The sequence below is a fragment of the Chlamydotis macqueenii genome, chromosome Z, assembly GCF_036417535.1.
Source record: "Chlamydotis macqueenii isolate bChlMac1 chromosome Z, bChlMac1.mat, whole genome shotgun sequence".
Taxonomy (NCBI): Eukaryota; Metazoa; Chordata; class Aves; order Otidiformes; family Otididae; genus Chlamydotis; species Chlamydotis macqueenii.
The window spans coordinates 59809011-59825958 of record NC_141593.1 but is presented as its reverse complement, the minus strand read 5'-3'; the positions used below and the strand labels follow the sequence as shown (position 1 = coordinate 59825958).

Here is a 16948-nt window from a genome sequence, read left to right as displayed (position 1 = left end):
ACTTTCACAACCACTAATCAACACAATAAATCATCTCCAAAATTAAAAGGTTGGAGACAAGTCTACCAAGAGAAAACCATACAGGGTTCTATTACACTGAAAAACCAAGTGGGATTGTTGGACCTCCCTTACGAGGTTTGCTAAGGTACACCTGGGCTTTCAGAGGGGCTCTGAGATAAGCATCAGCACTCTTTGGAAGGATCCCAAAGCTAACCTTGGGACCTAAGGACCAAGATCTGACTGCCACACCCATTAGTGCAATTTCCCCTAGGAGCACGTACCCCTCTGAGTTCTGCTCTCTCCCTTTCCTACCTCATGGTCTTTGATTATCTCCTGTTTTCTTTCTGCTTTTGCTTTAAATCTTACTTCCAAGTTCTATCCAACAGCAGAGCAGCATCTTACTAGCTAGCATCTCTGCACTGGTTGGGTGTGGTTATCTTCCTTATTCAAACCTTTTGTTAGGAATTCAGGATCTATGGTCTCACCTTGCAAGGTAGAAAAACCCACTGCACCTCAGCTTTCATTAACTCTTCCTTCCTCAGACAGGAGAGTTCACGCTTCAAAACCCCTTCCCAAGCTATGCAACAAAGCCATAATGTATCACCAATACAGACCATTCTCAAATGAAGCCCACGGTCACTAGCACACATGCTGAAAGGATTCTAGACAGGCCACACGGAACAGTATCAATCCAGGTGATGAGGGTTGGTATCAACTGCTGTTATTCATCAGTACACACTTTTTTTTTTGTTGATTCCAAACATAAAACTGACAAACCAGTATTTCCTGCTTTACATTTTTATGTTTTTATGTAGGTGTACAGTGAATTCAAGTACCAATGTGGTAAGCATACACAAGCCTGTGCCTATTTAATACGGCTAGCATGAGTAGCAATAGTGGCAAAAAGGTAGCAGCAGGTGCCAGAACTGCTAGACAGCAAACCAGGAATGATACTATATTGTATTTCTACAGCCTCTCCTGCCTCTATCAGTTACAGTACAACAAGCACGGGTATGCTTTGCAGCAATAACTTTCATTGCATGCCCTTTCTGCAAAAATACTGTACCAAGGCAACCATGTTATTACCTGCAGATTTCCCACAGTCATCCAGGATTTTAATACTCTATCAATGGCAAAATTAATAATTGCTATTTGTTACCTACTGACTTACAGATTTAAGTAATCTACTGTAACCCCTTTAAAAAGCTGACATTCTCCCTTTTTTCTTTTTTTTTTTTTTGCACATTATTTTCTATCCACAAACTCAACATGAACCAACAACTGTATTTAGAGAGTAAAAATTGCATATCAGATACAGGCAACGGCATTTTACATTGGACTTCAGTTTAAAAAAAACCAACCAAACAAACAAACAAAAACTTGGGACTTTTAAGTTGCCAGGCAGAAGCATCAGGGCAGTAGTGCAGAATTCATGAATGAACGAGTACCAGCTCACTCGCCTGCGCCGCACTTTAGTGAAGAGACTCTGCTCGCATAGGCCTGCTCACGGGCTCCTCTCTCGCGTGGGACTTTTGTCAGCGCAAGGTCTAAAGGTGCAGACAATGGCCCTAACGGTAAAAGGTCTGATACGAAGGGAGGCTGCGAATAAACTGGCATTTTACAGCTCCCGAAGTGACGCCCGCCATTCAGCTGACACAGGACCAGGTCTAGAGTCTGCACATACGCAGGTAACCTGACTAACCTAAAGCTGCTCCTGTGGACCAGCGTTTGCCGAGGCGGACTGATGTCTTCTGAATTTCCCTCCTTTTTTCTGGGGGCATTACACAGCCGGGCTGCCGGAAAGTATCATTTTCCTTCGAAAGCTCGCATCCCGTGAGAGCCAGCAGGCTCTCCCGGTGCCATTCACCCAAAACCAAAGTTTTGCCGCTCTCGCGACAGCCACCCAGCCCTGGCCGCCCCCGCCCCGTCCCCGCCGCCCCCTCACCGTCCCAGCTCGGACTCCAGCTCGAAGTAGTGGGCCAGGGTGTCCTTGTTGGAGCCATCGATCCAGTATTCGGGCGCGGCGGACCCGGGGCGGCCGGCGGCCGAGGAGCCGGAGGAGGATGAGGAGGAAGAGGAGGAGGAAGAAGAGGAGGAGGAGGAGGAGGAGGGCATGGTGACTTTCAGCATGCCGGGGCGACAGCCGGGAGCTGCCCCCTCCTCCGCACCGGCTGCAGACAGCAAAGCGACAAGACGGCTGGCGGCGGCACCTCGCCTGCCTCCCTTCCTTCCTTTCTCCCTCCCTCCCTCTTTCCTTCCTTCCTCCCTCCCTCCCCCTCTCCCCCACTCTCTCCCCTCCTCCTCCTCGCCTCCCCGCCGGGCCGGACTGGAGCGGCGGTACCCCAAACCCCGGAGGGGCGGCGGGGGCGCCTCCACCTGGGCGGGCCCGGAGCTGCCGGCGGGGCGGAGCGAGGGTGGGGCGGGCACGGCGGCGGCTGTCGCGGCACAGGGAGCCGCCCCGGGCGGGGGTCGTACCGCCCATGGCCCCCCCACTCCCTCCCAACCGCCACCACAGCCCCGCCGGGCCGGGTGCGGCGGGTTCCGTGCGAGCTGGTCGGACAGACCTTGGCACCAGCGGCAGCGCGGCCGCCCGCAGCCCCGGGAACAGCGGGACCGCGGTCCGCGGGGGGACAGCTTCCCGAAGGGAGACGTGGGGATCTCCACTGGGAGGGACCGCGGGGGTTTTTGCCGAGGTCGGGCGGCCCGAGCTTGACCGACCGGCGGCGGGGCCGGGAAGGATGCGCAGCCCGCGGCGAGGTGGGCGCCACCCCCTCCCGCTGCACCATTTTTCCCGTTCCAGCGCTGGGATCGGCTGTCGGGGTGCGACACGGGAGCCCAGGATTTCTCTCTCGGCGTTTGCTCTGAATTTGGGCAGGAGGGTGTGGAGGCAGAGGCTGAGCGAGGCAAATAGCAATGGGAAAGAGACCGACAAATGCTCAAACGTGACTGCAAAAATAAAAAAAAATACAGCTTCCCTTCCCACCGCAGAACTAAAAGAAGCTGTAGGAAATAAAATTGCCATACTGTAATGCCACCTTTAACAGGTTATGAAATCTGCACGTTATAAAATACATGCAGTTGTAATAAAGTATATTGTACCCCTGACTGTAAAAACCTTAGCCAGAAGTGTCTCTATAAGGACAGTTTCTGTTGGTGTAGGGGTGAAATAAAACAGCAGCAGTTGCGTGTGCCCCGCATGCATAGTATGCTGGATGAACGCTACTCAGATCCTCTCCGCGCTGTTACACCCACTCACACTGTCATGCAAGCGCAGGCAGGAGGTAAAATGGACCATGTGCAAGCCTGTGCAGCAGAAGTGACAGAAGTATTGTCCTCTAATTTTCAACCACAATCTACTAGCCTGTTTTTAAACATCGTATTCCTTGCTCAGATAAAGCACAGTATCTTGTTCAGTGTTATGCTAATTCAAGTGTATTAATGTTTTCCGAGGTGTTTTGCTTCCCCCCATGAACAAGTTGTCTCCCTCCTTACTGTTCCCTAGCTTCCTCACAATACCCAGAGGGGGCAAGTAATCTTAACTCTGAATCTCTTAATTTCTCAAAGACCTTAAAAAAATAAATGCCTCTGTCTGCTTAACTAGCTAATAGAAGAAATATCTGCTAATCTGGTCTTGGTTAATGGTAGGAAAGGATAAAAGATATAAATCAGATAGATAAAAGAGTGACAATGCCCTTTCCTCTCAATTTTACTTTTTGCCGTTACAAAATTAAAATGTAGATTTCCATCATAGTTTGAGATTTTATAATTTTCAAATTCATATTCAAAAACCAGTAAAAAGTAACCCAAGTCCTATTTTGCAAACCAAGTTCTACCCAAGCCAGTTTGACAGAAACTCCAGACTTCTTTTGAGAGGAACTTTGTGCCCAGAGCATCCACCGTAGCAGGGCTGAGATCAGCGCCAGTGCAGCAGACAAGCAGCCTTTTCACTGTTGCTCATGCCTCCTCCCAGCTCCCAGCTCACTCTGTCTCTACTGGTCAGTGTGGAACTTTTCTTCATAAAGCTTTGGTTGCTAGGTGGCATTTTTTTCCTCTTTTCTTATGACATTTTCTGACAGCATCTCCTGGGAGAAGAAATGGTCCCTGATGATGACCATCACACAAATCCACACACTAAGTGGCCAATCAGGACACTTAGAAGACAGTGGGATTCCACATCATATTTATATTTATTCAAATACCTGACATGTTCTGTAATCCAAAAGGCACATATATTTCTGTTGCAATAGGGTTTTTGTAAAATTTATTTTAGTAAGTTTATGTTTGTCCAGGTACCTGCAATCAGATTCACGTCTCAGATGATCTAGATACACTTACCATGAGCCTTTATGTGCTCCTTGCTAAATGGTATAGCACTTTTCTTTTTTTTTTTTTTTTTTTGGTATTGGGCCACCTGTGCAAAAGGCATTTGATTTTCTTTAAAACTCTATCTCAAAGTGAGCTGGATCACACCATGCTGAAAACCTAGTACTTGAAAACTAACTGGACCTTATTCTTCAGAAGCTCTACTTCCTTAAAAAATTAAAATAACAATATCCAAATATGTCCATCTGGAACTAAAAAAAGTCTTAAGGTTGTACACTGTGTGTAACCAGCCCATAAATGCCTCTCTCAGTCTCCAGGAAACCAAAGGCAGCATTTCAAACACAAGGTGCTCCACTCATATCACATCTATGTTAACAATGTGAAGATTTGCACTGTCATTATTGGACATGAAACTAAACCAGTGATAAAACTTCATTGATGTATTTGTGACACACCATGTGTGAAATTTTATTATGGAGCTACAAATATCATAATTTCCTGGCCAACAAACCCAAGTTACACACTCAGATGAAAAAGGCAGGTCAAGGAGGCATGAATCTTTTGCAGAGAAAGCTGTTTTTATGAAGAACAAATACATCCAAGAGATGTCCAACTTCCTGCCCCTCTCCTGCCACCCATGAATTTAAATCAAAAGCAGGAAGTTAATCTGGTGTATTGGCGGAGGTGGGATCAGTAATCTTTCTGCCCTGTTTGGCTGTGGTTGTTTTGTGAATGCTCTTCTCCTTTTGTATAGACATCACTGCATCAGGTATAAGCAGTCCACATTTTCCAGGGTTGACTTCAAAAATAAGTACAACCTTTTAAACTTGACTTCTGAAATTTTCATACAACTCTAGCAACTAGACCTTGGGTAGAAACTTGAGAACAAGCAAATTCTGTACAGAGTTCCTAGTTCGTGGGTGTCATTTGAAAGAGTAGCATGTTAGTCCCTTGTCAGCAGCTTAGGATAATACTTTTTCCTGGACAAACTACAGCACATATCGTCAAGATACTGAAATAAAAACTAATTTTTTTGTCCTGTATGACTATCTTTAAAAAAAAAAAATGCAGCTTCTTATTGAAGGTACGAGATATCCACACCTATAGTAGAAAAGGTAGTGTCATCTGTAAGAAGCAAGCTGTCAGATACTGTCCTCATTAAGGAACATTTCTCTCAGAACAGTTTGCAGATACTAGAGCTTCCCTCATTGCATAGGTGATCCAGTATGGACTCCACATTTGCACCCATTCTAGACTGGATGCTTATCTGCTGTATCTGTAATGTGAATTAGGTCTTCCAAAACAGAAGTTACTCAAACCATGTCACATGTAAGTCAAAGAAGTTCAGATCAGGGCAAATCCCAAAAGCTTTCTCTTCCCTGTCCTGTCACTGATTATCCCTGCTGAACACAAAGCCTTGCATTACATTTTATTTTTGGCGACATCTTTCATCTTGCACTCAACTTGCAGTACCTCTGGATGACTATGCAAGGTTCCATTGAGTGCCCATCAGTTAGGAATGTCAAAAGCTTCTGCTAATTTCTTTAATTTCATTTATGTAGAGGAAGCCTGATGACATGTATAGAACAAGTTCATCACGGTCTCTTAGCTTATCATCTTTCATGCTGTTTTATGTGTAAATCTAAGCCTACTTAATGATTTATAGAGCTGCTGGATAAAGATGGGCTCTTTCATCAGCTTTGTATGTGAAGAGATTAAATCAGGTAAGAATGAACAAAGTGCAGGGAGAGGCCAATATAAGAGTGGTGGTGGTAAGGAGATTTGTTTATGCAAGAAAACAAAGAAGAGGAACAGAGACATCCTTTGTAGAGTGGTGATATGGGAGAAGGACAGTAGCAACATATCCTTTTGTCTGAAACTCTACTCATATGTTTTGAAATCAAGATAATTTTTTATCCAATATCTGGGAAAAACAAACATGTAAGTGGGACAAAAAAAAGTGATTGCCTGACTATGAACTGTTAGAAAACAATGTGATTCAGCCATGCCTGAGCTGCATTATACAGGCCTCAGTTATCAATAGGGTCATTTTATAGTCATCGCAGGAGGACACATAGAAGAGTTATCTTTGCAACATCGTCACAGCACTTATCTTTCCTGTCCCTTTTTAAGGAATTCAGTCAATCCTTTGATTTCTAGAATGTAGAAGAATACGTGAAGCGTTCCCTTTCATTTTGCAGGATCAAACAGCATCCTTTAGTTCACTAAAGAAAATAAAGCCGATCCACAAGCCTACATGAGTCATTAAATCCAAATAAACCAACCCCTTGAGGGCAGGCTTCACAAACCAAAAGTCGACTAGTAGGACCCACAGAAGTTGCACATAGCCCTTCCTGAGTGAAGCTCACTTAACTGCTTCTGCCTCTCTAATCCCTACTCAAACAAAAACCAACTAGAGGTTCTCTGCCATTGTTAAGAGCTCAAGAAATTTTGCTAGGATCAAATGCTTCCTTGTTTCTAATGCAGAAATTTTTTTTTCCTCTCTCTTTTCTTTCCATCCCCCCTCAAATGCTAGTATGCAGTTTAAACTCACTGTATCACAGGGTGGTGGAAAAAGAACCCCCTCCTTGCCCCACCCCCCCAAGAAAGAAAAATCAACCCATGAAGTGTAAAATGTACACTTAAGAATACAAGCTTTCTGCCGGGATTAAGATTGTGCCAGCCATACAGAAAATATTGCGAAAACAGACATGAAGAGTACTAGTCATAGACAAGCACTCCTAAAGCAAAGAAAGTTCACAGTGTTTGGTAATGTTTCTTTCCCTTTCAAGAAGGAAAAGACAGTTTCATCATTGTTTTGGTATTTGGAAAAAGACATCTACATACAGGAAATTTTATAAAAAATCTAAAATTTTGCAGTTTCTGAGAAACGGTTGTTTGTATGAAGCAAACCCACTTTCACGGGGTAGGCTGGAGTCCAGTCTCAGTTCCGTAGTAAATCAGTCATTTTGGAGGAAGGTTAGAAGGAGGCTTAGACATCAGAGCATTAGCAGCTTGGGTAGATGTGCAATGAATTGAAGAACTAGGAAATCATAGTTTCAAAAACTTTTTTTTTTTTCTAATTCCTGAAATTTATATTTTGTCTAGTGTCTGTTTTGTCTAGAAACATTAAGGAATTATATGAAGGGAAACAGCTGCCACTCACCTCATTTTAAAAGTTACTTAGTGGTTGTGCACCTCCTTTTGCTGATTAGTGAGCAAAAGCCAGCTGAAAATTCAGTGGATGCCTCTGTGTTACATTGCCTAACAGAGAACAAGCAGTCTAAGCGATTTGCTTGATATTCCTGTATAACTATATCCAGATTCAGCAGTACAAGAATTCTTACTACAGATGTAACAGGAACTCTTCACTGCCAGCACCTCAGCACCTTATCTAGCAGTAAAGTGGGCTCAGTAGCCGGTCCATTAACAGAGAGGTTAATAGCAGTGGCTATAGCCACAGAGCTAGAATTCAAGGTTCATCCCTATTACCATTCTGTAAGACAGTTGGTTTACTAGCTAGGCTAGCTAGTAATTCTTGCCTTTCCAGTTGCATTATTTTGCATCTTCCTCCCATCTCAAACAAAATAAATACAACCCCATTGTGTTGTGAAGAACAATTATGACCATCTGTTCTGACTGTTGCTCTCCAGTCTGGAAGAGATCTTCTCCATTTCACTCATTTGCTTCATATTTGAGTGGCTACAAGTTGAGAGGGCTGTAGTTGTGCTGTGGCTGTGTCTGGGTTTCTTGTGACTTGAGTGCCAGTGAAAGCAGTGGGAAATACAAACTTATGTTACCCAGGACATAGTCCAGAAAAGCAAAAATAGTTATCACCATTTACTTAAGTGATTTCTGATTGGATTGGTGCCAGTTCTGAGAATTCTAGAAAACTGCAGATTTTATGAGCAGGGAAATGGCTGTGGTTTATTGATATTGTTTTATACATCTTTCTGATTAAACATCCAGATCTGACTTTGCTCAATTGCAATCTAGTTTCTTTGAGTGCTCTACTCAATAGATAACAGACTTGCTATGGGTTAACACTTTTTGGTCTTCATGAGGACAACAATTTCGAGTGGCAGATGTGATGGATCTCACAATGAAATAACAGTCACGAGGAAAAACTTATGTAGAAAATCCAAAGAAGTGAAAATGCCTGCACCTGAGTATTTCAGAGAATAATTCTTCCATTTACTCACTTTTAGACTGAATGTCTATGTCCTTTTTATTTTTTTTATTTTTTTTTTTTTTTCAGAAATCCCTTTGCTCTTTGGTTCCACATGACCCTAGTCATCACTACAGATACTTCTCTGACACAGGTTGACCAGAGACAGATAGCAGAAAAGCATACTTGTCCCAGAAAGTAGTGTTTATAAACCTATCTGCAGACAAATGCAGAGGAAAGTATTAGGAAAACATAATCTTAGACTCATATTTTCTCACCTAAATGTGGCACTGATTTCCGGCCTGCTTGAGGTTGACTCTGTTTTGTCTCCTCAGACACATAACTCTTACCTAACTACTCAGCTTTTCAACAGTTCTCTTATAAAAGTCCTGGGGCTCCAGGATAAAACTTTCCTCACTGTGATACTCTATCTTGTCGCTGGATTTGTCCACAGCTATTCATTTTTGGTTATTGAAAATTTACTGCAACTAGTTTAACTCTCAGGAACAAGAACAGGTTACTCTTAGATAACAGGAGGACTTACAGCACCTCATCTGTTCTCTGATAGGCATCCACATAAAGACTTTTACCCTGTATTTATTAAAATTCAAGAGTAATTACTGTAATTCAAGCGTGTACAAAGGGATAATTTACACCAAGCTGCTGATGAACTGCAAGGTCTGAGCATTATTCAGCAACTCAGTATCATCAAACCTACCAATAGAGTTGCAGGGCTATACACATAAAGCATAGATAACTTCTGCGGTTTTCATAAAAAGCAACTTTATTGGAAATATCTGACAAATTCAGTTATGACTCAAGACCATAGAAGATTATACTTTCATAAAGATGTGTTACATCTTGTGAAACAAAAAAAAAATCTGAATCCCTCCAAGGGAAAGCAGAGCTTAGCATTTCCAAGTCACAGCACTGCAATTTCTTCTTTAGACGGTATACATATATATTCAAACAAGTTACACTAATAAAATTGTGCATTTCCAACCACAAGAGATGAGTTATATTTGCACTTTGTGAAAATCAGCTGCAGTTCATTTTGTACAAATTCTCATTTAGCTAATTTTTTTTTTAAATCTGTCCCCCTCATTTAAATACTGTAGTGGGAATTAACAGCAATGATCACATTTGCAGATTGAACAAATGTGCTATTCTGTTATTATATTGCCCCTTCAACTACTGTTTTTCCAATAAAATTGTATAAGGATTATATGAAGAATTATAAATAAATCTGGTAGAATTTCCAGTAAAGCTAGGTGGATATCATGTATAGAGACTGTATTTCAAAATCTCCACCTTCATGTCCCAGTATGACGTCCATAAGAGAAAAGCAATACAAAGCACAGAACAGTTTCATTGCTTATATAAACAGTTTTCCTTGCTTATTTCTCACTCAGTAGTTTGCTACTATGTACCTTACCATAGTTTAGATCCTTGATTTATGTAATGTATCTAAAAGCTTTGGTAACATCTAACTTGTACAAATCACTTTGGAGGACTTATAAGTTCCTTTTGTTGCCATAAAAAATTTTAGATGTATGATTAGGGGCATTCTCGTTTCCTCAAGTAGTATTTCTTATTTCTTTCTTTAATCTGAATTGAAATACAGTCAGTGAAATATTGAACATCAAAATCAGTGAAGAGCTCTTCACTACATCAAAATGCTATGATCACAAATCAGTATATTGTTCAAGTGAATCTGTAAATTTTTTCCTTAAATATTCATTGATGTTCAAAATATATTTAAAAGTAAAGCTGCGTTGGGCAGCTTTGTGGCAAAGCCGAATCCTCCTAGAGGATATAAGTGATCCTTCAGCCTTAACAAAAGTAAATGACAAGATATGTGTATGCAAAAAATCACGCATAATTTGAATGCTGGTCTGCACAGTAGGTGTATAGAAAGCTTTTGTACTTACTCTTTCAGAGAGCTCCTGTGCAGGAAGGCGATATTAAAATGACTAATCTGTGTATGGAAACAAACAAACCAGAATATTAAGCACTCTCCATGCTGTTCTTACTGCACGTTTCTCAATGCTTCTTGCCTTCTGTCTCCTAGATAGAGGCTGTTAACACTTTTTTTTTTGTCTTATTAAGGTTTAACAACTGCCTGTAGGATTTAATAATAGATCAGAAATGAATGTTGGTTTTGTTTATTCTTACACAATGCCAATGATCTCTAAGCATACCAGCAGCTGTAAATAAAATAAATATTTGGCCAGCCACCTTGCAGGAAGTTTAAGATTGTCACCAGTTCCCTTCCAGTATCAGCAGTTGTACAACTGATTTGGAAAAGGATGAGTATTTTGCAACACCAGCTGAGAAGTGCACTAATACTGCTATATCCATCTGCTAACCAGCTAGCCTTGCCTTTTTCTACATTAAGTTTCCAGAAAATAGTCACACAAGGCTGCTTCCATTTTAGTCACCACTTTCACATTTTTCTAGGAGTTGTAGAAGACATTGTTACAAAATGTCAGCGGTTACGTAGATAAGCATCTTAAATCATACGTGAAAGGAAACGCGCGGTATCTAAAGTGAGCTGAGGAATAGCTGAGCTCATTGTGTTTTGCTCGCTGCATTTGGAAAGAAGTGCTTTTGATCCGAAATGAGAGAAAACAACCGCCTCTTTGCTCTTGACCAGTGTGCGCGCGTTTGCTTTTTGTCCGAGACTAGCTCTGCAAGAGACTTCCCGGCTGGTTGGCCAAATCACGCACAAACTTATTCAAGGCAACTTGAAATCAGTATTTTGGGGTCTTGCAGTAAAATGCATATGGCTTATTTCAAGCGATCAAAGTACTTCATTTGACTCATTCTGGTTGTCTTTTTTCAATAGAGCCTTTATAACAACAAGTTAGTTTTGAGGAAAAGTGTTTAACTTCAAAAATATTTACACAAAACATTTTATTTTTGCCAGTGCGTCTTTTTTCATACAAAATTGTTTACCGAGTTTAGCTCAAAGAGTACACTGGGTTCCTACTAAGGCTTTTTTTTTTCTGTGGAGATGGTGTTTGTTCAAAAAGTCGCCAGTTCTCTGGCAGATAAGCAGCAGCAGCGCAGACCGCAAGAAGAAACTTTGTTCCCAGCAATGTAGAGCTTAAAAGGCAGGAAAGCAAAGAACCATCTGTTTGGTACATTTATTTTGGCTATGGCTTTTTACACCTTTGAGAGTCACGCAGCTTAACATGGCAAAACACAACATGCTTTTGGGTAGCACTCGCAGCCATTTTCCTGGGTAATTCTTCTTTGATGGGATGTCAGTGGGAAAACTATTCAGCAAGTTATGAGAAGAGAGAATAAGAAAGCCTGCCTCAGACAAGTGGAAAAGATAAAAAGAAACATGAGTGCAAGTGCTGTGAAGATGTGAAGGTTTTCCAGGACCGATGGCGTTTAGAGTTTAAAGGTAACACAGCTATGTTAGCACTTTGTCAATGAGGACTGAGTGAAATGGATGCTATAGCGTCATCATAAATACTACATCACCCAAATATTATTTGTCCTAGTAGGCCTACAGTTATTAAGTAGGAGACTGATTTAATACTTTGGAAACTACACTGGTCATCTGCATCTTGATCTGTTACTTAGCCTTCCTCTGCTCCTAAAATTGTACAGTATTTTTAAGCCAAATCTTGCAGTTCTTACAGGCAGATCCAAGATCCACTGACACCAATGAGAGTTTTGCTTTCAGAAGTCAATATTTAAATTGCACATTTCTGCTTGCACCAATCTTCAATAGCCTCATCTGGGACCTGATTCTCCACCAGAGGAAAAACAGTTTCCTAGTTAAAAAGGTGCTAATGGCAAATAAAAGCAAGACATAACTGCGAGATTTGGCCAAGTCATACTTAGCATTTTCAGGCACAGTAATGAAGACAGTGTAATTGCCAGTATAACTGTTCCTAATATCTTCTGCTTGCATCCTTTATGTATTATGTACAGCTTTTTCATCAAATATAGTTTCTTCAGTACCCAGCCTGCATTTTGATTAACTGGATGTAAAGGACAGGAATAAGGATTCTAGAAAACCGACAAAATTAAGTTAACTTGGAGGACTTGCTCACCCTGTTGTTAAGCAAACAGAACACTGAATACTGTCATTCAGAGTATCCTTGGCTTTACAGCAATTGTCTCAGCGCTATATGGGATGCTTTTCTCAAACCTTCAAACTTACATCTGGGCTTCTTCTATCTAACCTATCAAAACCAGAATTTTCCTGTGAAAGTCACTGTGATGTGTGTAAAATGTTTAAAACAAAGCAATGAAGCCAGGTCTGAAGAATAACAGATCACTGAGGAAGACAAGTAAGATTGTCTTGATTCTAAATGTAACTGGATTGTGCTAGGAAGCACAGGGAAAAGGATCAGATATACTATATTTTTAAAAAAACCTAGAAGCCAAGAAAACAAAAAGCCCCTCTGCATAAGTCATCTATGCATATTACAATTTTCTGCTGCAGTCATGTTTACATACTGAATTCTTAAGGATGCCGACTGTAAAATGGAAGCACTGTCAATCGCTAAACAGGACAGCAGCAGCAGGACCTCAAACAAATTTCGTTGAAGAAAGACTCTAGGGAGTGGCTCCACAACCTATTGCACATTTGCTAGAAAGATGTTCTCTATGACAAGATTTAATTACTTCTTAGTAGTCTAATTCATTAAAATACATCTATGAACAATCAGCCATAGTTTACATACTTGAATCATAGAATCATAGAATCATAGAATGGTTAGGGTTGGAAGGGACCTTCAAAGGTCATCTAGTCCAACCCCCCTGCAAGGAGCAGGGACATGCCTGACTAGGTCAGGTTGCTCAGAGCCTCATCCAGCCTGGCCTTGAACGCTTCCAGAGATGGGGCCTCCACCACCTTTCTGGGCAACTTGTTCCAGTGTTCTATAACCCGCATCATAAAAAATTTTTTCCTAATTTCTAATCTAAATCTACCCCCCTCTATTGTACAGGCAGGTTCGATTTTTCCATGAAAAGAATAACCAACTGACAAATAAAAAGCTGCTTCTGGAGCTGAGTCATTTATATTTATGGAGGAAAATAAGGAGTCCTGTGCAACGATGCCAAACTTAGTGCAGTGTATTCAGCACATCAATACAAGACAATTCTTTTTCTCTGCAGTCCGACATAGCAGTGATGTGATATATTGTGTGGGCCACACTGGCTACATTTTAATTTAGAAGGCTACCGATCTGCAGACTGAACAGGTACAAACTGGAAACTGGTTGAGGCAGCAGGAGGAACAGATCATTGCAAGTGATGGAAAACCACTTCCAGACCCTGCCCTTGCTGCTGATGTCCTCTGGCTGCTGCACCAGAAGGAGCATCTGCAGCTCAGGAAGGTAAACACAATGTGGCCAGCCCCAACACCATGCAGCCCTCCAGGGCCCTGGCTGCCCTGGCACAGGTGGCACTGACACACTTGCCTGTCAGGAAAGAAAAGGGGAAAGAGGCCACCTCAGAAGACAGCTACTCTTGGCAGTGGGAAGGAGAGCTTTTTCGGTGGAGAAGGAAGAGACTGTAAGTGGACACAGGTGCTGAGACTGCTGTGATGTTCCATGAGGTAGGGGAGAAATGTTTGTCAAGGACCTCATTTAGGAAACGAAACAGACACTACAAGTGACAAAATCTAAACATCTCAGGCCTCAGTGGCTTCAAGCAGCTTCCAGTGGCTGAGAATCTGTTCCTTATGCTGGTCTCCCCCAGTTGCTCTTAAACTGCTTACAATATACCCAAGAGTTTTATAACCAGAATGCAAACTAGCAGATGAAAGCAGAAAGACACTAACGAGTACATGTGAGTTACAAAATTATCTTCAAGTGGTATCTCATTTTCTCATTAAATGGTAGGTCAAAAATAATCTGTTGCCTCCTGGCAATGTAAGGAGAGTACTACCAGTTAGATGCTATCAATATGCTCTTCTTTTTCCCCCTTCCCCATCCAGAGCTTCCTGACCAATTTTTCACACATGGTTTATCATTAAAATCTGGTAATCTTCAGTGAATTTACTTTTTTTTTGATTCTCAAGCCAATAGCTCCCTCAAAAACTGTAATACTTCCACTTAGTGCTCACATCATTGCTACTACTGATATAGCACATGCTTGTTTTGTAACAGTGTCAGCTAGCGTGGAATTTTATTCCCAGTGGGGGTCAAATAACTCATCATGTGAAATTACCAAAAAATATTTAAGACCAGGAGATAGCAGTCACTGAAAATGTTTTCTGCCCTAAAAAAATAAAAGCAGAGAACATATGGCTGCAAATCTTTGCTGCCTTGTAGCTGGTGAGGTTCCCTTCATTTGAAGATCCAAGCATTTTAAATGGATGATGCTCTCCTCCAATTTAAAAACAAATGCTGGCTAGATTTTAATCTGTGAACACATAAAAAGAATCGGCTAGCACACTGCAGACAGCATACAGAGCATTATTAAAAACTGACTGGGTACACAAAATTGTCATTACCAGAACAACTGGCTCTTGTGATATTTCTTCTTTTCCCTACAGCCCCAGAAGCTGCCACTGGACTGTATCTGATTTCAACTTTCAATTTCAAAAAGTAAAGAAAAATAAAAAAGAAATTTTTATGGTAACGGGTGACATTTATGGGAGAAAAAAAATTAGGAAAAGTTAGCATCTTGAATGCAAGAATGAAGAAAAAAGTTTCAACAGCTGTTTTAGAAATCTCAAGTGTTTTATATGTCTCAAAAGCCTTCACTGGGGAGATGCACCCATGTCTCCTTCCTCTACCACCTCCTGTTGATATAAATGGCAATCTCTATTGACTGATGGGTCTTGGATTAGGTATCCAAGCATGAAGTGGGCTTCTAAAGAGACCACATTTTCTTGCTCAAGCACTACAGACTTCCTTCTGCTATTGTTATTAATATGTCACTTTTTTTTTAACACCAGCTTCATGAGTGAGTAGGTTTTTTTTGCATTCAGTATCACAGGTGATGTTTGACTTCCAGCTCCATTATATCCTACATCAGATTTTCCTTTTCTTTCTCAGACAGTATCTCAGCAACGATGAAGTCATTTGCTTTTGCAAGGTAATCCAATTCCTTCATATAGCTTTAAAGTGCCATATAAATATAATTCTTAAAGCATGATGACGCTTGCAACAGTGGAAGAATGTCTGGACTTTTTAAGAGTAAGAAATTGGTCCTGAACAGACTGACCACATCTCCACTAAAGTGAGTGACTTTTGCCCCTGAGGCTCTCCTGGACCAGATGGACTGAAGGTAGGGAATCACAGAATCATAGAATATTTAGGGTTGGAAGGGACCTTCAAAGGCCACCTGGTCCAACCTCCTTGCAAGGAGCAGGGACATCTCCAACCAGATCAGGTTGCTCAGAGCCCTGTCCAGCCTGGCCTTGAATGTTTCCAGGGATGAGGCATGCACCACCTCTCTGGGCAACCTCTTCCAGTGTTCTACCACTGTCATTGAAAAAAAAAATTTCCTAATATCTAATCTATCTCCCTCTATTTTATAACCATTACCCCTCATTTTTATTACAACAGGCCCTACTGAAGAGTTTTTCCCCATCTTTCCTGTAGGCCCCCTTGAGGTACTGGAAGGCTGCTATAAGGTGTCCCTGGAGCCTTCTCTTCTCCAGGCTGAACAGCCCCAGCTCTCTCAGCCTGTCCTCATAGGAGAGGTACTCCAGCCCTCTCATCATCTTTGTGGCCCTCCTCTGGACTCTCTCCAACTGGTCCACATTTTTCTTATGTTGGGGCCCCAGAGCTGGAGGCGGTACTCCCAGTGGGGTCTCACCAGAGTGGAGTAGAGGGGCAGAATCACCTCCCTCAGTCTGCTGACCACGCTTCTTTTGATGCAGCCCAGGATGCAGTTGGCCTTCTGGGCTGCAAGCACACATTGTTGGCTCATGTTGAGCTTCTCATCCACCATGACTCCCAAGCCCTTCTCCTCAGGGCTGCTCTTAGTTCACTGTCTGCCCAGCCTGTATTTGTGCCTGGGATTGCCCCAACCCATGTGCAGCAGCTTGCACTTGGCCTTGTTGAACTTTATGAGGTTTGCATGGGCCCACCTCTCCAGCCTGTCAAGGGAAGCTGCACAGTGATTCAGTGCTGTGGGCAAATATACAACAAGAAGTTGTCTTAATCATTAGAAGTTTCACATGTAAAGGGGAAATGGGTAGGATGACAACAGGCTATTACTGTAAGGCCTAGGACTTTCGGAGCAGATGGGGAAGCAGGAGATCTACCCACCACCTTGCATGTCAAGAAGGAGTGGAGCTTATGGAAAGTCGTTTTAACAGATGGCTTAGGAACTGGATTTGATTTTTAACACCTGTTTTCTACTGATCAAAGTACTGTCAGACCAGTTCTGCTTGGAGGTACCTTCTTTCAACACCCCACATCTACTGCCTGCTACTACATGGCTACCATGTCTGCCTGCCATCTGGGTCTCATC

General features: G+C 42.1%; 1 protein-coding gene across 1 annotated transcript in view; it reads right to left on the bottom strand.

The window, feature by feature from the left end:
- Positions 1–2200, bottom strand: part of CAMK4 (calcium/calmodulin dependent protein kinase IV) — a 177223-nt gene extending 175023 nt beyond the window's left edge. The window contains exon 1 of the mRNA XM_086771205.1: positions 1946–2200. Within this exon, the coding sequence (XP_086627331.1) occupies positions 1946–2130 (185 nt within the window). The 5' untranslated portion in view covers positions 2131–2200. The remainder of the gene's footprint in view (positions 1–1945) is intronic.
- Positions 2201–16948: the final 14748 nt, after the last annotated feature.